Raw genomic sequence first — 26,450 nt, 5'->3', positions numbered from 1 at the left:
TGTTGTTTCTCGTTAGAGTCACTGGGTTCAAATCAGTGCCATATACAACTGCTGGATTTGTGACAAACTGTGTCAACAATATGCCCCTTGGCAGCAAAAGGAGGGATTCAAATCTCAAAGATGCAAATGTAGGGAAGCAAAATGCACCATCCCAAAAAATTCTTCTTTGGCATAAGGATTATCTTCAGAGGGTTATTTTTAAGAAACTGCAGACATAAGAGAAGCTGTGAAAACTAAGTAACAGTTAATCTTTTGTAAGAACAATTTACATTTATAAGGAAAATCTCCATTTGTCAAGGTGTCTCTCTCTGTACCAAGGAAACTAAATCTGACTCTAAATCTCTAGAAATTTACCAGTGGAGAAGGCATGGATTTAAGTCTGTATAACAACCTTACTCTTGTTTACTGTGCTTTTCAGGGTAACCTCTCCTAACTGGCCTCGCCATCCCCCAACATCTTAGCTGGAGATACTATTTAAGGTGATGGCTTGGGCCATCTGGGGGAGTTACTCAGTTTTCCTTGGTGTCCCCCAGGTATACAGGAGGTATACATGTTATTAAACTTCTGTTTGATTTTCTTCTGTTAATCTGTCTTTTTATTACAGGTGTGTCTCAGCCAAGAACCTAGAAGAGTAGAGGGAAAATTATTTTTCCTCTCCCCCCAAACTTCACTTTGGTGAGGAACCAAATGATGCTGGAGAAATACAGATGATAAAACTCTTGGCATATTATCTACCTCAGATGTGGTTAATTCTCCTAAGTGGTTTTGCAAGTGTACCAGGTTGGTGTGAGGTACTGACCGGGAGCTTTACTACACTCAGAGTGACGTGAGAAAGCAGGCATAAGTAAGAGACAGCAGAACTGTTGAGGTCCGTGGCCCTATTTTTAAGTCAAGTTTTTTAAAAATGGCATTTCAGGCAGCAGATTCCCCAGGCTTTCCCAGTGCTGGGAAAGATCAAGCTGATTTAGAAGGTTTCAGGACCAAAAGGTGTAAGAGGTTTTGGAATAAGTAAGAGTTGGACAGTTAGAATTCGTGGGGCAGCAACCATCTCTTCCCTCTCCTGTTCACACAGAGGAAGATTTGACATGAGCACTTTACTTCCTTTTCGACAAGACTGAAAGTGCCATATATCCTGTTTCCACTATGTTAGGAAATAGTGATTATGTCTTTTCTGATATTTGCTAAGCTACACAGCCTTCTAGCACCTCATTTACCTGAGACAAGCAGAACGAAGCATGATAAAAAGGGAAGCAAGAGAGAGGGAGTGGCCCACATTCCCATCACTTCGTTTAAGAATACATGAGTTTCCTGCAAGTGGAACTGACACCATGGAAAGTGGCAGGACTGAAGCCGACTTGCTAATACTCCCCACAACACACACCCATGAGTGGAGTGAGTAAGCCCAGTCACTTTCCACAAGCAAACTCATGTTCCTTTCCATCCCAAGTGGTGGTGATCCAAGAGTTAAAGGCTATGGACTAAACTGCCTTGGGAGTTAAGAAGGAAGGGAGAGAAAGAGGTATGAATCTCCCAAGCCAGGGGACTATGATAGAGAGCCCCTACAGAACCCTCAAGGAATAAGCATGGCCAAATTGTGCTAGAGAAGAAACTGTCTCATGGACAGAACTAACAAATATCAACACAAGAAAAGTAAAATGTAAGGAGACCTTGGTTGTGTGTTTTCTCCCTGGGTGTTGCTGGAATATGCTTTTAGCTGTTTTCTGTCATTATCATCATCCTCATGATTTTGTCCAGAGGGTTACCCTCTTCATCTAACAATAGGTAGAAATTAGCCATTCTTTATTACTAGAAATGATCTACAGTGATCTTCTCAAAACTTTGCCCCAAATTCACAGTTAGAAGACACTTGGGAAAAGAGTAGCCTCAGACATGATGCATAGAGTTCCTTTATTATACGTAATCAAAATTGATAAAACTGGAAAAGTAAACAAAATATTCTCGTTGAACAAAAATTAAATATGGCTGCCCCAAATAACTAAAATAATACAGTGTCCAATAGTTAAACTCTGTCTTCAAATATTAACATTACAGATATACATCCTTTATCCTGGTAACTTTATAAAGTATTTCATTTTTCCTAAAAGCATATTATATTAATCACAATTTGCTTAAGTAATTCTGATATGACATTTAAAATAATCATCTCTTAAATATTTAAATACCATTAGAATGCAACTTTGATCATTTGGAGGAATTTCCGTTTCAACTCAATATCCATATATTTACATAGTTTACTCTTTTCTGAGTAGGTCACCTCCAGGCCTCTTAGAATATTTCACCCTTTTCTACGAAAATGTATGCGATTCATAAGTTCTCTGAACTTCAGTATTAAGGAGTAGTTATTTATGTGGTCTTTCCATGTTTCATAAGTCCTTCTAAGTTTGTCATAATAACTTTCATTTTTCAAACTGAAATCTGATCCAATTTTTTTTAAATAATTGTCTTTTTTCCATATTTCTCTCCAGGAGCCTTTCAATTTTTCCAAATAACTTTCTTTTTCATATTCTTCCTTCCATATTCCTTCTCCTTTTTTTAACGCTGTTAATTCAGCTTTAAGTAAGTTTCTGTGAATTGTCCAATAGATTTTAGAATCATAATCTAGCCCTTTAACAAGAACAGTTTTGCCAAGGCCTCTTCTCAAAATTTCTTCATTCAGACTCACACTAAAATATCTACCCTTGAATAAAAAATAAAACAAACCAATTACTTAAGAATTTAGTAATTTATTCATTTACTTAAAATCAGTCGTTCAGCATTTTTTCCTCCAGAGAAAACCCAAAAAACAGGAAGCAAAAGGGTCCCCAAGAGCTCAAAACAGCTAATGCTAAATCCAAGAATTTCATTACTAAAAGAGATTCTTGCTCAAAGTTACCTGCCTCTTTTGTAACGTAATAGTTCTTCACAGACTCACTGGTCATCTAACCCAAAGAAGGTAGAAGTAATAAAGTATGAGAAGTGTTCTTGATCTGTTTGTTGTTCAGAGGAGTAAAGGAGCACACAAAATAGGCGAAAAGACAGAAGGCCACAGCAAAAGAAACTAAAAAGTATAAAATGCAAAATAAACTGAATCATCACTGAACTGTTAGATTAGGTTCAGAATTCCACTGTGTAGGAAGGCACTGGCATGTAAATGCATTTTTTTTAAATTTTTTTTTAATGTTTATTTATTTTTGAGACAGAGAGAGACACAGCATGAACGGGGGAGGGGCAGAGAGAGAGAGGGAGACACAGAATCGGAAGCAGGTTCCAGGCTCTGAGCCATCAGCCCAGAGCCCGATGCGGGGCTCGAACTTGCAGACGGCGAGATCGTGACCTGAGCTGAAGTCGACCGCTTAACCGACTGAGCCACCCAGGTGCCCCTGTAAATGCATTTTTAAAAGACTTCCCACATGAGGCGCCTGGGTGGCTCAGTCGGTTAAGCATCCCACTTCAGCTCAGGTCATGATCTCTGTGAGTTTGAGCCCCACGTCAGGCTCTGTGCTGACAGCTCAGAGCCTGGAGCCTGTTTCAGATTCTGTGTCTCCCTCTCTCTCTGACCCTCCCCCCGTTCATGCTCTGTCTCTCTCTGTCTCAAAAATAAATAAACGTTAAAAAAAAATGTTAAAGACTTCCCACAAAATTATTAACATTTAAAATAGTCCTAGACCTTGAATCTTCATCCATAAAGAAATTTCCTTCATGGAAAACCTTACTTCCTAATGAAACTGGATAAATGGGACTTTTTTCCCCACTAATTTACAGTATAAAGGAGATCCTGCTGGGGTGCCTGGCTGGCTCAGTTAGTGGAGGAGAGACTCTAGATCTGGGGGTTGTAGGTTCAAGCCCCACACTGGATGTAGAGATTACTTAAAATTTTTAAAAATCTTGGGGCGCCTGGGTGGCTCAGTCGGTTAAGCCTCCGACTTCAGCTCAGGTCACGATCTCGTGGTCCGTGACTTCGAGCCCCGCGTCGGGCTTCTGGGCTGATGGCTCAGAGCCTGGAGCCTGCTTCTGATTCTGTGTCTCCCTCTCTCTCTCTGACCCTCCCCCGTTCGTGCTCTGTCTCTCTCTGTCCCAAAAATAAATAAATGTTAAAAAAAAATTTTTTAATAAAAAAAAATTTTTTTTAATCTTTTAAAAAAGGAAATCCTGTTTAGTTATTTATATAGTCCTTGTGAAATTTTAACCTAACAAGATCAATTTTAACAAAGTATTAATAGCTGAATAGCTTTGTTAGACAAGTATTAAATTCTAAAAATGTGAAAACCCCAGGTTTAAAGTAGGACTATCCAAAGGAACAAAGTAATCTTTTTTCCCTTAAATGCAGTAACTCTGAGTCATACTAATAAGGAGTTCATGGGGAGCCTGGGTGGCTCAGTGGGTTGAGCATCTGACTTTGGCTCAGGTCATGATTTCACAGTTCATGAGTTCGAGCCCCACACCAGGCCTTCTGCTGTGAGCACAGAGCCCGCTTTGATCCTCTGTTCCCCTCTACCTCTGCCCCTCCCCAACTCGCACACTCTCAAAAATAAATATTTAAAAAAATAAGGAGTTCATAAATATAGTTTTAAAGGATTTATCATATTTTTCTCAATCTTTTAAATTTTTTAAATGTTTATTTGAGAGACACAGAGAGCACCAGCACGTGTGCACAAGCGGGGGAGGGGTGCAGACAGAGAGAGGGAGAGGAAGCATCCCGAGCAGGTTCCAAAGTGTGAGTATAGAGCCCAACTCAGGGCTTGATCTCAGGAACCATAAGATCATGACCTGAGCCAAAATCACATTGAACTGAATGAGCCACCTAGGCGCCCCTCAATATTTTAAACTTTAAGAGCTCATTCCCTTACACCAAAATGAGAATAACTAAAATTCAATCTGACACATTAGTAAAATTCAACAGATGTAAATTACCACAATATGCATACTGCATAGTTTGGTCACCTAGGAAGGAATATAAACTAAAGTATATAAGGTGAAGTAGAAGCTCAGGAGCCAGAAAGCATTGGGTTTGAATACTGGCTCTATCACTTGGTTCCCCTGAGGCCCACCTGTAAATGGGAGTAAAAACAAGGACTCCAGAACAATGGTTTTGAGGATAAATGAAATACACTCCTCAACTTAAAAGAGAAGATATTGTTTCTTTTTATTTTTTTAAGATTTTTTTAAAGTAATCTTTACACCCAATCTGGGGCTTGAACTCACAACCCTGAGATCAAGAATCACATGTGTCACCGACTGAACCAGCCAGGTGCCCCCCTGCCTCCCAGCTTACTTTTAAACATATGATGCTTCAACCGATCAGTGTTGGATAATTCTTATTTTGAAAGAACTGAAGATGACTTGGACATACAGAAATTAATGGGTCTCATTAGGCTATCTATTAACAGTTCAAAGGCTCTAAAAAATTAAAATGTTTACAATTTTAATCACTTTAATGTGAAGTTATATTTTCTTCAGATTGTTTGTGTTTGTTACATAATAAGAGACTTTAGAAATAAGAAAACTGTTCTTAATCCTGTGATCACATTTTAACTATTAATTTTCTACACTCTTTTTCCAGTACTCTTCCACTAAAAGCAGTGTGGAGTAAGGCACACGCAAGGACTCAGGACAGTGGCACAGCAACACTGATGAGGCTAGTTACACAGCGGCCATGGCCAATCATAAAGGTAGGAAAACTCTGACGCAAAGTCTTCAGATGACTGATTACTGATCATTAATAGTATGCAAGTACACTCAACGTTAGAGTTCAAAGATTGAGCAGTATTAACCTTCAGAAAACACACTTACTCTTTGTAGTTTCCAGTTGACAGGAAACCCACTCAACAAGTGGTTTCTAATAACAAGGGGGATATAATATACTCATGTAGAAATAAATCTGTAAAGCTACTCCTTAAATTATCAACGTCTGAAGTCATTAATGATTTTAAGTTTTTTCCATTTTCTTAGTTGTCTATATTTTCTATAATAAACATATAAGTAACATTTTATAACAAAATTTATATATGAAACACCTGGTTCTCTATACATAATCACTATGAGTACCAATTAAGAAAAAAGCAAAAATTCAGTCCCATTATATATTCAAGGCTCTAATTAATAATGTTTATGTATAAATAAAAAGAATAAAATATTGCTCATTATTTCTTAATACTACTTACCTTATTCACTAGAAGATAGCAAATAAGTGCTGAATTCTCCTTTGCAAGAAGTTGAAACCATACCAGCTGGGAAGGTTTTAACTCTTTTTGTAACCACACCTTCCCGGTTTCAGTGAGTTCTACTCCTGCCAGCTTAACCAGCAAAACACCACATGGCTCTTCTAAAAAGTTTAGGTAGAAAGGAATATAGCTTTAATACCATGTTGCAAAAACGAATTTCAAGATCACGCTCCCCCTATGCCAAACAATCAAACATGTTTATTTATAAACACCCAGACACTCTAGATTGCAGGTTCATTTACATCTGTATTCAAGTTTTCTTTTTTTTTAAATTATTTTTTTTTTTAACGTTTATTTTTGAGACAGAAAGAGCCAGAGCATGAACGGGAGAGGGTCAGAGAGAGAGGGAGACACAGAATCTGAAACAGGCTCCAGGCTCTGAGTGGTCAGCACAGAGCCCGACACGGGGCTCGAACTCACGGACCGAGAGATCATGACCTGAGCTGAAGTCGGCCGCTTAACCAACTGAGCCACCCAGGCGCCCCTCAAGTTTTCTTTTAAAGCAACCTAAGCATACAACAGATGGAATAATCTAAAACCCCCATTTCAGTAAGCTCCAGAACAGGATGTAGAACCCATTAATAAAAATATGAATAAAACAGCGCCTGGGTGGTTCAGTCGGTTAAGCATCTGACTCTTGATTTCGGCTCAGGTCATGATCTCACGGTTCATGAGATCAAGCCCCACATCCATCGGGCTCTGTACTGACAGTGCAGAATATGCTTGGGATTCTCTCTCTCCCTCTCTCTGCTCCTCCCCTGCTCTCTGTCTCTCAAAATGAATCAAGAGGGGCGCCTGGATGGCTCAGTGGGTTGAGAGTCCTACTTCAGCTCAGGTCATGATCCCACTGCTCATGAATTTGAGTCCTGCGTTGGGCTCTGTGCTGACAGCTCAGAGCCTGAAGCCTGCTTCGGAACCTGTGTCTCCCCGTCTCTCTGCCCCTCCTGTGCTTGCTCTCTGTCTTTCTCTCTCTCAAAAATAAAATAAACGTTAAAAAAATCTTTAAAAAAATAAATTAAAAAAATAAACATTTTTAATAATAATAATATGCACAGATGGCAATTACAGTGCCGTGGCGCTGCAGGGCCTCTGGGGGCAGATCCTACTGAATATCATCCCCAGAGCAGTATAAGGTACAGCCTGGACAAACCCAGGTGGCAACTTTGCTGCCTGGGCACTGAAGAGTCATTACTATTTCAGGGAGAAGTGATTTAAATTATTATAACATAATGACAACAACTTAGAAGGTAGAGGACTTATGAAGTCTAAATCCTGCTTAGACTGAAATGGTCAACAAATAAATCTCTCTTTAGGTAACAATAGTCACTCAAATTGTTTAAATTCTGTTTGATTTATTAAAAGAATCAATCACGTAGGTATGTTTGGGGGGTGGAATCAATCTTATTCCTTTATAGGCATATCTCCTTGAACAGGTGAAATTCATTCATCTGAGGGTAGAAAAGAATCTTCTGGGGCAATTGGCTGGCTCAGAAAACCATGTGACTCTTGATTTCAAGGTTATAACTTCAAGCCCCACATTGGGTGTAGAGATTACTTAAAAAAAATTGTGGGGAGCCTGGGTGGCTCAGCTGGTTAAATTCCAACTCCTGATTTCAGCTCAGGTCACAATCTCCCAGTTTGTGAGTTCGAGCCTCTCATCAGTCTCTGCACTGACAATGTGGAGCCAGCTTGGGATTCTCTGTCCTCTCTCTCTGGCCCTCCCTCCACTTGCACCCTCTCTCTTTCTCAAAACAAATTAAAAAAAAAATTAAATTAAAAAAAATGTTTTAAACGAACTTTAAAAAATAAGAAACCCTTCATAAAATTAAAATAATATTATGAAGCTCCTTATTATTTAAAAAAAGTTGTTTTATTTATTGTTGAGAGAGAGAGAGAGAAAGACAAAGACAGAGACAGAGACAGAGCATGAGCAGGGCAGGGGCAGAGAGAGAGAGGGAGACACAGAATCTGAAGCAGGCTTCAGGCTCTGAGCTGTCAGCACAGAGCCGGATGCAGGGCTCGAACTCATGAATGGCAAGATCATGACCCAAGCCAAAGTTGGATGCTTCACCGACTGAGCCAGCCAGGCACCCCAAGAAGATCTTTAAATATAACTAAATTTAGGGGCACCTGGGTGGCTCAGTTGGTTGAGTGTCTCACTCTTGGTTTCAGCTCAGGGCATGGTCTCCCAGTTCATGAGTTCGAGCCCCACGCTGGGTTCTGTGCTAACAGTGTGGAGCCTGCTTGGGAGTCTCTCTCTCCCTCTCCCTCTTTCTCTCTCTCAAATAAACTTTTTAAAAATGTATTTAAAATATAAAATGAATGTATAAGTAAAACTAAATTTATTCAACAAGCTTTGCCAAGTCTCCATTGGCTAACAATTATTTTTCTAGGGCCTGTGAATAATGAGATAGGTAGGAAAAGGTCCCTGCCCACATGGGGTTCAGTTTAGTGGAGGATATAAACCTAAAACACATGACTATAGGAAAATGTGTTTAAGTACTGTAACCACAGTGTGTGTCCACTGTTGTGGGTGTAGTAAAGAAAGAGGCTAATTCAGCTCCAGAGTTAAGGAAAGCTTCACAGAAGAGCTGACATTTGAGCTGGATACTAAAGAATGAACTGGAGCTCAACAGGAGCCAAGGCACTCTGGGAAAACTGTGCCCAGGGGCATGAGAACACAAATAAGCAGCAGGCAGGAAGGTCTGTGTGAGTGGGGTCTTTGACACAAAGCAGGGAGAAATGGGAAAGCAGCAGGGGACATCAGCCCCTGTTCGGCTCTCCAGTCTCCTTTGGTGACTCTTGTCCCTTTCTTCCCTAGGCCCCAGCACTCTAGTCTTCATATGGCTTCTCAGAAGAGCCATGCTCATTCCCATACACGTTCTGCCTAGCCAGCCCCCTCTCATTCTTCAGGTCTCTGATTAAATAACAACTCATCCATGAGGCTTTCTCTGACCACTTTACAGGTATCGGTTCCCCATTCACATGACCTCCAGTAATGTTCATCCTAGCATCTTGCTCTTTTCTTCATAGCTCTTAGGACAATTTTCATTTGTCTGTTGTCTATTTTCTACTTAGACTGTACGCTCCAAAGGGTAGTCTTATTTGTTTCACTCAGTGCCATGTAGCTACAATAGGTCCTAGAACATAACAGTTGCTCAATATTTGTGGAAAGAATGCTTGACTGCCTGAATGAAATACTGAATGGTTGAATAAAAAGAGGAGGGGGAAGTAAAGAACATCTGGAGACCAATTAAATAGTTCCTTGTATTTAAAACCAAGAGTTTATACTTTCTCTCATAGACAGTGGAAAGTTATTAAAATTTAAAATGACATTGTTTGCTACTTTACAAATAACTTCTAATTAACAAATACTAAAACAGTTGTATTATTCTTGTACTTTACTTACTTTTCCATGAAGTTATAATAGGTAAAGCAATGGGAATATGCTCAATTTCTAAACCATTCTCAGTTATTCGGCGTAATCGTCCACGTAGCTTAACATTCCTTCTTATAAATTCTACTGGAATATCTGAAGAACTTGTAAATTTTGATGTCTGTTGATTTATAAAAAAAATATAACATTTGATTATTATTTTCATTTTAACATTAAGCATGTCAAATTGTTACCTAAATATTTAATAAGAAGACGTAACCCCTGAAATTTTTTAATTTACCCCTTAATTTTATATATTAATATTTTAGTGTGATTTAATCAAAAGTGTTTATAGGAAGGGGGCACCTGGCTAGCTCAGTCAGCGGAGCATGCAACTCTTGATCTTAGGCTTGAAGATTTGAGTCCTACATTGGGTGCAGAGATTACTTAAAAAGAAAATCTTTTGAAAAAAAAAGTGTTGAGGCACCAAGATGGCAGTTAGTTAAGCGTCCAACCTTTGGTTTTGGCTCAGCTCATGGTCTTATGGTTTATGAGTTCAAGCCTCACACTGGGCTCTGCTCTGCCAGTGTGGAGCCTGCTTGGGATTCTCTCTCTTTCTCTCTCTGACCCTCCCCTACTGTCTCTCTGCCGCTCCCCACCTTCCCTCAAAAATAAATAAACACCTAAAAAAAAAAAAAAAACATGTGAAATACTACAGGTTAGAGTCAGTATTTTAAAAGATCTTGACAACTAGGATGATGGGATAAAACTAATGAAGGATAAGAGAATAAACTAATTATAGCATAGGTTAAAAAGATTAAGAAACTTTAGTTAACTGTGAACTCAAAATGAGTGGAAGTGTGACAAAGCTGCAAAACAAAACGCAAACTCCCTCTCCCCTACACTCCCCGCTGCGCCCACCTAAGTTCAAACACCAAGCAACATTATAAGGAACAGGATCCAAAACGAGAGAGGTGAGGAAGGGATGACTCTAAATCAGGCCCTAAGTGGAATATACTATGCTGTGCCAGGTACCCGTTTCATAAAAGACTCAAACAAACTGGAACAAAGCTAGAAGAGGAGAAAAAAGATGATAGAGTCTGGAAACCACATCACATGAGAAAACTAAGATTATTTTGCACCAGTGGGGGCGGGGGGTAGGCTGTGCCTGGGTTGTTCAGTTTCTTGGGTTTCCTGGGCCTCGGACTCTTGTTTTCAGCTAAGGTCATGATCTCATGTTTCATGAAATCAAGCCCCTTGCCCAGCTCCTGACACGCAGGGCCTGCTTGGGATTCTCTGCCCCATCTCCCACTCATGCTTGCTCGCTCTCTCTTTCTCTCTCTCAAAAATAAATAATTTTTTTTCAAAAAAGAGTATTTTGCACAGGGGAGACAGACAGTAAGTAGAGAGGATCATTAAAGATGTCTTCAATTACTAAACATCCATCCCTTTTAATTTTTAGGTGTTTTCATTAAAGGACACACATAAAAAAGACACCAGAGTGCCTTGATGTTTGGAGTTTTAGAAATTTTGGAGTTTTAGAAATTATTAAGCAGCTAGCTAAAGAGGAAACTAAATAGAACCCAATGTTCTATTTCCTTGAGTTCATACTCAAGGAATATGTGAAAAACATTTAAAGGCAGATCCCACTGTATCTACCTTTTCTGGATCCAATAATCCCTCAACAACATAAAGTTCAGTGCTGTGTTTCTGTGACATGGCACTATCTGGAAGATGAACTAACTATATACATAAAACCAGAATACAACTGCAGAGCAATACATAGAGAGGTTTAAGATAAAGTGTAAGTGCTAACAGGTCAAAATGGAAAGGATAAGAACACCGGAGGAAGATATTTTTAAAGGAAGTGAATCCTGAGCCTGTGATAAACAGTCTGCTTTCCAGAAGAGGCAGAAAGATGATGCCACTGACAAGGATGCTGTCCCTAAGCTTCAGATGGTGAAGTGTCTTAGAGGCAAACAGACAAAAGCGGGAAGCTCTGTGAAGAGAAAATAGTAAGAGTTTCAAATTCAGGAATATGACATTTGAAATCCAGTTCTGCCACATACTAGCTGGGTGATCTTGTGAAAATAAATTTAACTTTTTTTAGCATCCATCTCCTCATCTATAAAACCTGGGTGTAAGAATACCGGTTTCATAGGATTATTATAAGTGTTAAATGAAATTACGTAGGGGTACCTGGGTGGCTCAGTCGGTTAAGTATCTGACCTTGATTTCAGTTCAGATCATGATCTCACGGTTCATGACATTGAGCCCCGAGTCAGGCTCTGTGTTGACAGTGAGGGGCCTGCTTGGGATTCTCTCCCCTGCTGGTGTGCGATCTCTCTCTCTCTCTCTCAAAATAAATAAACACTTTTAAAAAATGATTTTAAATGAAATTATGTATATGAAGTGTTTAGCACAGTACTAAACTCAATCATCATTTTTTTTATTTTTTTAATATGAAATTTGGAATTGTCTACCAGTAATTGAAAGAATATGAGAGCTTGGTAAACTCAGGAGGAAGAAAAATGAGAGACAAACAGCAATACAAAAAGAACACTGAAGGGGAACTATTAAGGCTCCCTGTGGCAGGCCCTTTGTTGGTTAATGCAATATTCATTCTCAAGCCTCTCTCCCTTATCAGCAGGCACTGGAAGGGATGGGAAAGTTAAATGGCCGCTTTCCCAACTCCTTTCCAGCTAGAGGTGGCCACACGATATAAGGATGTAAGCAAAAGTCTGCTGAAGGCTTCTGGGAAAATTTTTGCTTTCTTCATGAGAGGTGGCTCGCACCTTCCTTTTCCCTCTCCTTTTGCTTTGAACAAGAATATGCTATTTGGAGCTAGAGTAGCCATTCTGTGCCATGAGGAAAGGCACAGAGAATCATACACCTAAAAGCCTCTGTCACTGAATCACTCCAGGCATCTTGTGACATGAGGAAAAAGCCTTTTTACTTGGTTAAGCCGCTGTCGGTTGGGGTTTCTCTTACTTGTAGCCAAATTCCTTCAACTGTTACACAACTGAGTTTTTTGTTCTCTAAAGTTCCAATGTTCTTTTTCTAGCTTCTTAGCCTGCTCTTCTCATCACATGTCACTATTATCAAAAGCCATAAAAATCCAAAAAAAAGACACCAGAACTAAAGTCTAAAATGAATAACTTCATAATATACTAATATAAATTTGTATTAATTAATGCATAATTTTCATAAATCAATAACATACCTAATATTGTGTAACTTAAAATCATCTATAACTGATTCATGTAATTTTTAAGGGCTAACAAGAGAAATAACCCCTCAGCATTATTTTTACCTAAACACTTTTTTTTGTCAAGTTTATTTATTTTGAGAGAGAGAGCATGAGCAGGGAAGGGACAGAGAGAGAGGGAGCCAGAGACTCCCAAGCAGCCTCTGTGCTGTCAGTGAGAAGCCCAATACTGGGCTCGATCTCACGAACCATGAGATTATGACCTAAGCCAAAATCAAAAGTCAGAGGCTTACCTGATTGAGCCACCCAGGCCCCCTGTATTTTTACCTCAACTCTTACTCAGATCATTTAATATTTTGACAATTTTGAAACCTTCAAAATACAAATGTCATGGAATACAGATTGTAAGATAAAGAAAAAATGAAATGAATGAAAACAACTAGTTTCCAAAGTTCCATTCTAAAAATATATATAAGCTAAAAATGAATGACTTACAAAATCATGGAAGTGTTAAAAGAAAAAGCCTATTCGATTATTAGATATAAGGTTAAAAAAGAATGCAGGGCACTTAATAAAGAGGATGAAAGTTCTGACATTGGAGTCAGGGGAAAAAGGCAACAGATGGAAAAGATACAGTATAGTAGAGTAACACTGTGTAGTCAATGATAATATAAAATAATATAGAGATAATAAATACAGGAAATAAATATAAACCCATACCAGATTGTAACATGACACTAAAATTACACCCAATGACAAGAATCAGTTATATAAAAAATACTTCTAAATCTTGAATTACTAAATGGATTTCCACAGTATCTATTATTAAAAAATTATTGAAAGGGCAAAAAAATACGCTAACTGAAAGGATAAATTATTTTTTTTACATCATACTCCCTGCTTTATTCATTGAACAGATATTAGATTGTTGCAAATCAGAGAAAGCATAAATTATTCAGTGCTAAAGGACATAATTCGACTGTGATCTAAATCTAAAACCACTATACAAAACACTTTTGAGACATTCCACAATGTCTGAAATGCAAATTTAGTGATTATAGCATTCTAGCAAACCAAATCCTTTACAGATTCCTTTTTAAGCATGAAGACGTGATTATGAAAATATAGACTGTGCAATTACTTTCCATAAAATCCTGCGAATGTGTTACTTTTAAATCAAGGTCTTTAAATATGTTCATTGTTCTAAAATAATACTTAAAACTTCTAATATGAATAACAAAATGATACCCAGCTTGAGACAAAAACTGTTTTGAAGTGAGAAATTAACTGTCTCTTGTTTATCACAGTTCACAGTGCCTTCTTCATTTTTTAACTTACCATCCGAATACTTCTTAGAAGTAACATTATTCCAGCTATGGCCATTACGGTGCTGATGTTCTTCAGAAAAAGATTAAATGATTAATTCTCATTAGTTATTATTCATAATAGTGAAAGTAGTAATTAGAAGGGGGGAAAAAGAAGACTGTCCTCCCAATAATCTGTCCAAATAAGACACATCCTTCAACTAAAGGCCCATTTCTTCCAAAAAAAAACTTCCTTAACTGCCTACCTACTCAGTAATCTCCCCTTTCTTTCCCAAACACTCTGACATGTATAGTAATTATATACATAACATTGTATTGTTCTCTATTGCCTTTTACTTTAACCGTGAGTACCTTAACTGCATGAATCAGTCTAATACTTCTTGAATAATGCCCACAGTAACTAGCATAACCCCGAGCCTAGAGTGGGAATTTAAATCTTTGAAAAAAAAATTTGCCACCAAAATGTTACAATACAATGTCTTCGATGTATATATGGATGAACAGTTGGGAAAAACTTATCAATGTTTTTAAAGTGCTCCATTTAAGCTGAAACAGACCTAAGAGAGTTTAATTTAAAAATAAGAACCCTGCGGGGCACCTGGGTGGCTCAGTAGGTTAGGCGTCTGACTTCCCGACTTCCCGACTTCAGCTCAGGTCATGATCTCACTGCTTGAGAGTCTGAGCCCTGTGCCTGGCTCTGTGCTGACAGCTCAGAGCCTGGAGCCTGCTTCGGATTCTGTCTCCCTCTCTCTCTGCTCCTCCCCCGCTCGCACTCCGTTTCTCTCTCAAAAATAAAATAATTTAAAAAAAAGAACGCTGCAACTGCCTCAACAAGAGTGATAATCTAACATGCTTTCCTTCAATAAATACAACTAGGTATGTAAGAAATGAACCTGAAAATTATATGCAAGGAAAGAAATGAAGATACGAAGATTGGTCTTAGTGTTGAAGACAGATACAACTCTGATCATGCTTTAAACATCAGGCAAACAGAAAATAAGGCAATGGAAATTTTGTAATTACCAATACACAATGCTTTTTGTTCTGTGGATTTTGCATTTGTAGAAGGAAAAAGAAAGAAAATGAACACTAGGATACATTCTGTGATTGAGATATTTGGAATAATGTTATCTGTGGGCTAATTTAAACTGTTTCCTCTCTCAATCTGTTGAAGTCATTTTTTAATTTGAAATGACCCATGCATCAATTTTTGCTTCACTAGAAGAACCCAGGGCTTGCCAATTAACACCTATATCATTCATTCATTCATTAATCTATCATTTATTAATGCCACCAATATGTATCTAGCACTTAGTAAATGGCACGCAATACTCCAAGGACAGGAGCTGTAGGGGTGAATGAAACAGCCATAGCCCTGGCCCTTGTGCTGCTTGGCTGCAGAGCTTTTGCAAAGCTGATGGTCCTACTCAACTTCTCAGAAGGATGTAACAAAGCTAATCATTCTCTCTGAAAATTCTCTTCACTTGACTTCTAGAACGCCTGGTTTTCCTTCTCCTCCACTGTTTCTTCCCAGTTTTTGCTGATCTCCTCCTTTTCACTTCCCATATTCTAAATGTTCAGTGTTCCTCAGGTCCCATGTCTGAATTCTAGGACTTGTTCCACAGCTTTTCTGACTTGCTCCAAGATGTCATCCAAGCTTTAAACTTAAGATTTAGGCAGTTCATTCCTAAAGTTGAATGTCCAGTTCCGATCTCCCTTCAATGCCAGATTCCTATATCTAAGTTGCCTAGATAATATCTACAACTCCGCTTAGAATTCTAATAACCATCTTCAAGTTCACACATCTCCACCTCCAAGTTCACATGTCCAAAGGGTCCTCTGAATTTTCCCAACAAATCACTGGCCCCCACTCCTCCACAGAAACAACTTTCACCACCATCCACCCAGTGGGCAGCCCCCTTGATTCCTCCTTGCACCCCACACCTAAATCATCCACACCATCCACAGGGTCTTAGCCACAATCTTGTCTTGCCTGGACACCTAAGATGTCCCATTCTTGGTCGAACTCCAGTGCCCTCTCACGACACTTAAAACACAAGGCCTACAGTAGGACCACGTGCCCTATCTTCCACCCCGTTGTCTCCGGGCGCTGTGTCCCCAACTGCTTTCGGGGGACGCACCAAGCTGTGCTGCGTCTTGGTCTCTGAGGTATCTCCGGGGCCCAGCAATGCCCTGGCAGTAATTAGAGATGGTCTCTCCAGCCCACCGCGGCCATCCCCACTCACCGAGCCCAGCCGGGCCGCGCTCCCTCCCCAACCGCCCGCCCCGCACTCGCGACCCCGGCAACGTGGCCCTCCGCCCAGTCCGGCCCCGACGGGCTCCACTGCCCGTGGCCTGCCCGCGCCACGTCTCCCTCAGGCTCGCTCCGCGCGACCCTGCGCCCCCCGCCTGCCCGGCCGGTCTGCGATACCCGGACGAGGCGCAGGTGGTCGTCCGCCCATTTCGAGACGTGCGCCACCACATTGGGCGCCGCTCCGTCCGGGTGCGGCGGCGGCGAGGCGGGGGCCTGAGGCCGGCCCGCCATGTTGCCGGCTTCCCGCGAGCCCGCGTCGCGCTCCTCGGGCGGACGGCAGGGGGCGCCGCGCTCCTGGGGCGGACGGCCAGGATCCGGGCTCCCCAAGCTGTTAGGGGAGCCGCACGGTGGTCGACGGTGGGGTCCTCGTCTGCGTCGCCTGAGAGTGGCCTTACGACTGGCTGTTCTCTCCCTCTTTCCCTGGAGGTGGGCCTCCCGTATCAGTGACCCCCCTCCCCCAGCATTTATGCAGGGTTTTTCCACTGCGCCGGACATTTTTATGGGACAGGGACGGGGGCTGAAGGCTTCCCGGCCATGCTGGTGGGAAGAGGATCAGTTTGTGACTTCAGTTAACCCAGCCTCAGTGTGGGTACCGAATCTCCTCTGCCATGCAGAAAGGAAATTGAAGTAGTTCATTCCTTTCACCTGCTCCCAAATATAGTAAGATGCATATTTCTTATGTTTGAATTGTGCTTTAAAATTTGCACAGTTCCTTGGTAATCCTATTAGGTGCTCTAAATTGTTGAACTGTTAATTAAAATATATACGGAAAGCTGACTATATTAGTATATTTCGTATATTAGTAGTAGTATTAATTAGTATATAAGTATATATTAAAACAAAATTTAGATGCCGGATAGTGTAAATGGTATAGTAACATTTGTGTAAAAGAATTGTGTGTGTGTGTGTGTGTGTGTGTGAGAGAGAGAGAGAGAGAGAGAGAGAGAGAGAGAGAGAGAGAACCATGGAAATCTATGCAAGAAACCTACAACAGTGATTGCCCCTGGAGAGAGGGATTGGGGTAGGAATGGTTGGGAGAACATTTTGCAATTATGGAAATGTTGTATATCTACGTTGTTCGGTTTCAAACTTAATAGCCACTTGTGGCTCTTGTGTGCTTGAAATGTAGCTAGTACAACTCAGGAACTGAATTTTTATTTTTTTAAAGTAAGCTCTAAGCCCAACCTGGGGCTCGAATTTATGACTAGAATCCAGAGTCCTCTGATCTTCAGACTAAGCCAGCCAGGGGTCTCAGGAACTGATATATGTGTGTGTGTGTGTGTGTGTGTGTGTGTGTGTGTATACACACACACACACACACATATATACATATATATATACACATAAATACATATATACATATACATATATATGTATGTATATATATATATTTTTTTTAATGTTTATTTATTTTTGAGAAAGAGACAGAGACAGAGCACAAGTGGGGAACGGGCAGAGAGAAAAGGAGATCCAGAATCTCAAGCAGGCTCCAGGCTCTGAGCTGTCAGCACAGAGCCTGACACGGGCTCGAACTCACAGACTGTGAGATCATGACCTGAGCTGAAGTCAGACACTTAACTGACTGAGCCACCCAGGCGCCCCAGGAACTGAATTTTTAATTTTATTAATTTTAATTAATTTCAATAGTCACATGTGTCTAGTGGCTACCATATTGGACAGAGCAATATACTGTTAGAATTTTTTTACTTTTCTTTATGCACATATTATTTTTAGAAGTGAAAATGGAGTATGTTGTACTCCTAACACACATATTATGAGTAGTACCTTCAAGGAATGTATTGCCTCAGTACTGTAGCTAATAGAAAGTAAATTACTGGCTAACACTTAGATCTTACTATGTGTGAGGCACCATTCTAAATACTTCTCTAAATAGCTCCCTTGATGCTCCCAACAACTTTATAAGATAGACACTATTATTAATACCGGCTTTAAAGAGTAAATATGCAGAGTGATTAAGCCAGTAGCCAAGGTCACCCAGCTAGGAAGTGGTGAGCTGGGCTGTTATGCTGGGATTCAGCTCAGTGAATTGGCTCAGTCTGTGCACGTGACCACGACACTGCTTCCCATAAAGGCAATCAGCTAAAACGCATCAATCCCTATAAATTTTCAGAGAGGGTGCAATGCACATGGTTTTGGGGGAAAGCCAACTAAAAAGATACACTATAGGGGCACCTGGGTGGCTCAGTCGGTTAAGTGTTGGACTCTTGATTTCGCCTCAGGTCATGATTTCACAGTTCATGAGTTCCAGTTCCAAGACAGGCTCTGGGCTGACAGCGAGGAGTCTGGTTAGGATTCTCTGTCTCCCTCTCTCTCCGCCCCTCTCCCCATCTCTCAAAATAAATAAACATTAAAAAAAAAAGATATGCTATAACCAAAATCCTTAATCACTATTTCAAATAAAAACAACAGTTATGTGTGTTAAGAGATGTTGAATAGCTTTAGTTCAAAAGTAGAAAAACTAAGATTCCTTCATGGGCAATTCTGTTCCCAATTCTTCTTTTGCTGTTTCAGTGTCCTGTCTCTACATGCTTTCTGCTCTCTCTCCTGTCCTAGTTGAAGACAGTTCTATCCAACATCCCTACTTTCCAACCTAAAGTCTTCTTTTCTGTAACCCAGATATCAGTCACCTGGGTGTTTCCAAGTCCTCCAGATATCTGAAGGTGTCCCTTTCAATATTTCAGCAGCATCCCGCTAATGATTGATGGGAGAATCCTGACCGCTGCAGGATTTCTGCAGATTGAGAGATTTACCATTCTCCTGGGGTAGCTTTACCAAGGACTCCTGCTCCTTTTGCTGTTGATGACCTCTCTGGATATGCTGCTTCTATGAGTAGAGAGGTATGCATGAAAGCCACACTTAGATTCATTGCCCGCCCCTCAATTTCCCACAATACCGTGAACACAAAGACAGAGTTTGTAAGACTTTTATTGGAAGTTTTATGTTAACTATGCAGAATGATTATTAAAAAGAAATTAATTGGACATTAATGTGAATGTTCCCAGAACCCAAAGAATTAGAAAAAATGAATATTTAATGAGGACCCCCTCTCACAAAAACATTTCAGTTTCTAGCATTGATTTCCAGTCAAAGTCAATCATTCCACTGTGTTATGGACTGAATATTTATGTCACTCCAAAATTCATATGTGACATTCTAACCCCTGATGTGATGGTGTTAGAAGGTGAGGTCTTTGGGGGGTAATTAGGTTTAGATAAGGTCTTGAGAGTGGAACCCCTATGATGGGATTTAAGTCCTTATAAAAGAGGAATAAAGACCAGATCTGCATCTCTTCCACCCATGTGAGCACAGAGAGAAGGTGACAGTCTGTAAGCCAGGAAGAGGACTCTCAACAGGGACCCAATCTGCCAGCCCCTTAATCTTGAACTTCCCAGTTGTGGGAAACAAATGTCTGTTTAAGCCACCCAGGTTCTGGTAATTTGTTACAGCAGCCTAAGATGACTAAAACACGTGTGTACCTCAGGACCAGGAGGTGAGCTCACTAACTTCCTTGCCATTGCTACTAATACCTCTTGCCCTCTTACCCTCTTCAGGACTGTCAGGAGTGATGGAGGCTGTCATCTTGTGATCTCTTGGTCGCTTTGTGAGATCATGACCTGAGCTGAAGTCAAGAGTCGGATGCTTAACCCTACTGAGACACCCAGGTGCCCCACGGTCACTCTCTTTTATTCATTGAACACTTTAGCAGCTGACTTAAAGTCTTTCTCTTCATTTCAATCCCTGTTATTATTCTGATCTCTCAAGTCTCATGCCCAGTGACTTTTTCCTCTACCCCAGCTCAGCCATCTCTTCCCATGGTTACACTCTGGGTCTTGTCTTCACCAGAAATCGCCACATCTGCAGTCACAGCCCTGACACTGCCCTCTCCCACCACAACCTCCTGTTCTTCTGGCTCACTCGAGAAAATACCCCTTATGGCAATAGCTCTTTGAGCTCAGTAAAATGATCAGTCCATTGAACCACGATGTCCTATTCATCAGCCCCCTCTAGTCTTCAGTTTCCATCTTAACCAGCTTGGACTCTGGTTTAGCATTATAATCACTCCCTTAAAAATAGCCTCAACTCCAACCCCTCTCTGCCTCCTTTGCACTTGCCCGCCAAAACCCCAGCACTGCATTACACCCAACCTCCACCAAACAGTTGGGAGTCCAATAGGGAGAGATCTTCAGCTTTTTTCAAGAAAAGCTGCAGATCTGGACTTTCATATGAAGTCACCCTGTTTTGAAATTAAAATTGTTGGCAAAACACTGTGGTAGGTAAAGAATTTATCTTGAGGCAGAGACTACAGACTTTTAGTTTATTACCTCTGCTTGTATGGCTTTCCATTATGCTTCAAGTAATGTCAAAACTGTAGGTTCATGTACAGGTGCTACATAATCGAGGCTCTGCTTCTCTCTCAAGCTCTTCTTTCCTACCCCCTACTTCACTCATTTTACCTCAAGCACACTGAGCACATTGACCTCCCTCTTCTTCACACGGGCCAAGTTCATCCCTCTGCCTTAGAGCTTTTGCATTTACTGCTCACTCTGCCTACAATGCCCTAAGCCTTTCCTTTCACCCTCCAGCCCCTCTCAAGCTGCCCCCTTCCCCCTTATCCTTCAAGTCTCAGTTTAACAATCATAACCAGGGGGCTCCTGGCTGGATAAGTTGGCATGTGACTCTTGATCTCCGGGTTGTAGGTTTGAGCCCCACAGTGTGTAGAGATTGCTTAAAAATAAAATCTTAAAAAAATTTTATTCTTTAGAGGACTAGAGAGAAATGAATGACCAAAAAAGTACAAAACCTCTATTATTTCTTTTGTCAGAAATTATTAACCTAATAAAATATAAAATGTTCAAAAAAACTGTGAAAGTGTTATTTTGAAATTATTTCACCATTTTTTAAACCCAGAGTTGTTTCTTTATGCTTTTTCAATTATTTCCTGACTTACAGGGTCTGATTTCTTCAGATAAACCCAATTTTTGCTTTCGCTCACACCTCACAACTGAAATTCTAGATTTAAAATATCTTCTACCCACAGGAGTAATAATGCCTTTTTTTTAAAGGCACCATTTTTTTAAGTTTATTTATTCATTTTGAGAGAGAGAGAGAGTATGAACAAGTGGGGGAGAGGCAGAAAGAGAGGGAGATAGAATCCCAAGTAGACTCAGTGGTGTCAGCACAGAGGCCAACGTAAGGCTTGAACTCACAAGCCGTGAGATCATGACCTGAGCCTAAGTCAAGAGTCGGATGCTTAACTGACTGAGCCACCCAGGTGCCCCTATTAGCACTTTAAATTGAACTACTTGGAAAATTTGCCCATTTAAACTAGAAGAAAATATAAAAGGAGACATCTAATCACTCGAGACCGAACTTTTGGTTCTAAAACCCAGACTTTCAAAAACACAAGTGGGGCACCTGGGTAGCTCAGTCGGTTAAGTGTCCAACTCTTGTTTTCAGCTCAGGTCATGATCTCACGGTTTCACGACTTTGAGCCCTAAGTCTGCCCAGAGCATGCTTGGGATTCTGTCTCCCTCTTTCTCTGACCCTCCCCAACTCGTGTTGTCTCTGTGTCTCTCAAAATAAAGAAATTAACTTAAACACACACACACACACACACACACACACAAAGTGTTGGTGAGGATGTGAAAAAGAAGTCTTCACATACTGTTTGTGGGAATACAAACTGGTGCAGCTACTGTGGAGATTCCTCAAAAAATTGAAAATAGAATTACCATATGATTCAGTAGTTGCACTACCAGGTATTTACCCAAAGTATACAAAAACACTAATCCAAAAGGAAAAATGCACCCCCATGTTTATTGCAGAATTATTTGCAATAGCCAAATAATGGAAGCAGCCCAAGTGTCCAGTGATAAATGAATGGATAATGAAAAATTGAAATGGAATACTCGGCCACAAAAAAGAACAAAATCCTGCCATGTGCAACAACATGGAGATAGAGAATATAATGGTAAGCAAAGTAAGTCAGAGAAAGACAAGTACTATATGATTTCACTATGTGAAATTTAAGAAACAAAACAAATGAAAAAGAAAAAAAAAAGACAAACCAAAAAATAGCTCTTAGCTATGGACAGCAAACAGACGGTTACCAGAAGAGATGGGGGATGGGTGAAATAGGTGAATAGGATTAAGAGTACAGTTATCTTGATGAGCAATGGTTGATATATGGAAGTGTTGAATCACTATATTGTATACCTGAAAGTAATATAACACTGTTAACTATACTGGAATTAAAAATAAAAAATAAAGGTGCACCTGGCTGGCTTAGTTGGAAGTGTGTGCAACTCTTGATCTCAAGGTCATGAGCTTGAACCCCACATTGGTGTAGATTATGTAAATAAATAAATAAAATTTAAAAACTTAAAAATAAAAAATAAAATAGGGGCACCTGGCTGGCTCAGTCATTAGAGCATGCAACTCTTGATTTTAGGATTGTAAGTTCAAGCCCCATGTTGGGTATAGAGATTACTTAAAAATATAAATCTTTAAAAATATAAACAAAGTGTTAAAAATAATAAAAGATAAAATAAAGAATAGTCAATAGGGTAAAAAAACAATAAAACTTAATTGTTTTAATTGTTTAAAAATAAAACCCATACTTTCATTATCCCAAGCTTCTGAACATATATAACCAAAAAAAATGAATTAAACAGAACACAATTTCAATAATTTCAGACAAAACATGTCTGTCAAGTTAGGTTTATTCACATTGTACTGGAAGTACACAGTTTCTAAAGCAGGAATAGATCTAATTACTACTTATAATAACCACACTGGTTCCCCACATTCCTATTTCACCTGTATGGTGACCAGTGAAAGCCAGAGTGATAACAGCTTATCAGACTAAGAGACTAAATATACTAGGGTTTGTGCTGTAGTTGAGGAGGCTCAAAATATGAATCCGGGTGACTATATAGGACAGTTGTATGGAAGACTTCTTATGTCCTTAATATAAGCAAATACTCCTGGGAAGGATCCTGGGTTCTTATCCTTTGGAATGTAAATATGTCTTCAGGGTCGAGACCAGATTTAGAACCCACAGATGTGTCCATGGTCCTAAATCTCATCCCCTGCCTTGAAATGTGCATACCAGAGAAATAAAGATCTCTTGTGTTATGGACTAAATTGTGTTCTCCCAAAATTCATACGTTGAAGCCTTAACCCACTATGTGATCGTATTTGAAGTCAGGGTCTTTACAGACGTAATTAAGGTTAAATGAAGTAATAAGGAAGGAGCCATAATCCAATAGGACTGGTGTCCTTATAAGAGAAACCTGCAATGTGCAGGCAGAGAGGAAGGTCATGTAAAGATAGAGCAAGAAAGCGGCAGGCAGTCTCTAAACCAAGGAGATGGGCCTCAGGAGAAACCAAACCTTCTGCCACCTTGATCTTGGACCTTGCCACCTTGATCATCCTCCAGAATTGTGAGAAAAATTAATTTTGGTTATTTAATAAGCCCCCTAGTCTGTAGTATTTTGTTATGGTGGCCCTTAGCAGACTACTACATTCTGGATGTCTCTCACTATTTATTCATTCACAATTTAGCCTCAAAGGCTTCTTTCAGCACAGGTCCCAAGTTGCAGTAAAATTTGCTTAGAAAGTTCTAACTGAAGAAATAAAATATCTTCTCTACCATCCCAAACTATTTTTTAATTTCAATAAATTCTTCAAAATTGTAGCTACTAAAGAAGCCAATATCCAATAACAAATGTTTAAAAAACAAGATATTTTATAATGAAGTTTCCCAGTGAAATTCCCTATAATCCCAAACTATCCATATAGTGTTGTACCTCCACGGGTTCTCCATTTTACCCAAGTTAATAATGGAAGATACAATAATTCAGGCTGGCTTCATCAAAAAAAAAAAAAAAAAAAAAAAAAAAAAGGTTTGGTGGTAGGTGTACACCTCTTGAAATTACCTTGCTTTTAATTACATAATTTTAATCTGGTATAATTTTAACATTACTGATTTTCAGGTAAATTTGGCTATTAATAAAAATGAAAACAAGAATATTTCATTAATGTTTTATTTTTTAGAGATCAACTGTGAAACAATTATTTTGAGCACTTAAGTAATCCTTTATGTAAAAATCTGGAGAATTTATTTCAAATATACTTCAAATATTTAAACATTGCATAAATATTTAATAAATATTTATTATTATACATTTGAAAATAAATTAACCAAATCAACATTTCACATATACTAAAACACTTAAATAATGCTAAACTATAAAAACTAATGTTAGATCTTCTAAAAATAACAATAGAAATGATTTTGTGCTGTGCATTTTTAATTCACAACTGTACATGGGTGCAATTATTTCATAAAGACCCCAACAATGACCACTTTCAACACTGAGTATGTTTTCAGTTTTACACTAATTCTTGCAAAGGCAATATCTGAGGAACAATAGATATCGAGTCACTGATACAACTTGACAGTGGTAATCTTATCAATTTATCAAATATGCCAAACTAACTTCTTAAAATATCAAATTTTGTCCCAATTTTATATTTTCCTAGTTTTATAGATGCATGTGATAAAAATTTCAATTTCATTAACTATAAGGCTATAAAAAGTTTTCCCAACATATAAGGTCATTTTGATGAAAATAAGAATAGGCTTTAATAATTTAAATTTATTTTATAATAGTGACTGATTAATTGTAATTGACTAGGGTACTGAGAGACTTATGATAATTCCCTAAAAATTATACCAGTACCTTGTTCTGGTACTGGTACCAGATTAATTGTAATCTGGTACTGGTACTGATTAATTGTAATTGACTAGGGTACTGAGAGACTTATGATAATTCCCTAAAAATTATACCAGTACCTTGTTCATTTCAGTCATTTTATTGGTTACTCTTCACACAAAATTGTTATAAAAAATTATGTCTTATAGTGCCAATAAAAAACTAGTAAAATGTAGCAACCTTTTTCTCAATGCTTCAAGACTTCATATATCATGCAAAGTAATATCGCTAATATTTTAATATAACCTTTAAAATTATGTACTTGGCAAAATTCTTTAAGGAGAAATTAATCATAAAATTTTCATTTTACTACATAAAAGTATTGCTTTCTGTAAAATGTTCACCATCCCACAATAAACAAAATCAAAAACTAAAACCTCCTTAAAAGCAAACTTTATAATCTGACAAATAAAAATGTTTCTATTCACATAAGGAGATGGCATGAGTCCTGGCATGAGTCCTGTACTGTACATTAACTATACTGTCCTGATATAGGACCTGCCTCTACCAAAACAGAATTCCAGGAAAAAACATAAACTCTCCAGGCCCATTTATCTTGCTCACAATTTAAAGGAGTAAAATGAAGATTCTAATAGCAGTTTTGACAGGTAGGAAAGGGAAAGGCACCTACTCCCAAATTAAATAGTGGTTGCATTAAAAATTTGGCACTGTCGGGGCACCTGGGTGGCTCAGTCGGTTAAGCATCCGACTTCGGCTCAGGTCACGATCTCACAGTTTGTGGGTTCAAGCCCCGCATCGGGCTCTGTGCTGACAGGTCAGAGCCTGGAGCTTGCTTCGGATTCTGTGTTTCCTTCTCTCTGCCCCTCCCCAACTTGTGCTCTGTCTCTCTCTTTCAAGAATGTAAAAAAAAAAAAAAAAAAAAAAAATTAAATTAAATTAAAAAAAATGGCACTGTCAAATCAGGCAGAGATTAAGCTGTAGTGGAAAACAAAAACAAAAGCAAGGTCTATAATTGGTATTTAAAATCTGCTAAGAGAAAAATCAAATAATTATGCCTTGCTATTCACCAAAGACATTGGTTAAAAAGAGTCTCACTAGTACAATGCACTCTATCACCTTTCTTCTGTAATGAAAATATATTAATCCTGGTTAAAATGGAATCATTTTTTAACATTTATTTTCTTTCTCTAATACTAAGGTAAAATACATTTTGGAAATATGCATGGAATGTCCCCAACAAATTG

The 26,450-nt window shown here is 39.1% G+C and overlaps 1 protein-coding gene across 1 annotated transcript; it reads right to left on the bottom strand.

The window, feature by feature from the left end:
* Nucleotides 1–1,891: 1,891 nt before the first annotated feature.
* Nucleotides 1,892–16,713, bottom strand: CC2H3orf33 (chromosome C2 C3orf33 homolog). Its single transcript, XM_043595067.1, has 5 exons — nucleotides 16,562–16,713; nucleotides 14,144–14,203; nucleotides 9,631–9,778; nucleotides 6,162–6,322; nucleotides 1,892–2,698 (listed from the first exon to the last, which is right to left on the bottom strand). The coding sequence occupies exons 1-5, from the start codon at nucleotides 16,673–16,675 to the stop codon at nucleotides 2,297–2,299; spliced, it is 885 nt and encodes a 294-aa protein (XP_043451002.1). The 5' UTR covers nucleotides 16,676–16,713; the 3' UTR covers nucleotides 1,892–2,296.
* Nucleotides 16,714–26,450: the final 9,737 nt, after the last annotated feature.

The sequence above is a fragment of the Prionailurus bengalensis genome, chromosome C2 (assembly GCF_016509475.1).
Source record: "Prionailurus bengalensis isolate Pbe53 chromosome C2, Fcat_Pben_1.1_paternal_pri, whole genome shotgun sequence".
Classification (NCBI taxonomy): domain Eukaryota; kingdom Metazoa; phylum Chordata; class Mammalia; order Carnivora; family Felidae; genus Prionailurus; species Prionailurus bengalensis.
This window is presented reverse-complemented; position numbering and strand designations above follow the sequence as displayed.

Excerpts from the sequence above, each read along its gene's own strand:
- CC2H3orf33 (XM_043595067.1), bottom strand. The coding sequence starts at position 16,675 with ATGGCGGGCCGGCCTCAGGCCCCCGCCTCGCCGCCGCCGCACCCGGAC. Across the intron at positions 14,204-16,561 it reads ACCACCTGCGCCTCGTCCGG|AACATCAGCACCGTAATGGC; the intron begins GTATCGCAGACC and ends CTTTTTCTGAAG. Across the intron at positions 6,323-9,630 it reads TATTATAACTTCATGGAAAA|AAGAGCCATGTGGTGTTTTG; the intron begins GTAAGTAAAGTA and ends TAAACTTTTTAG.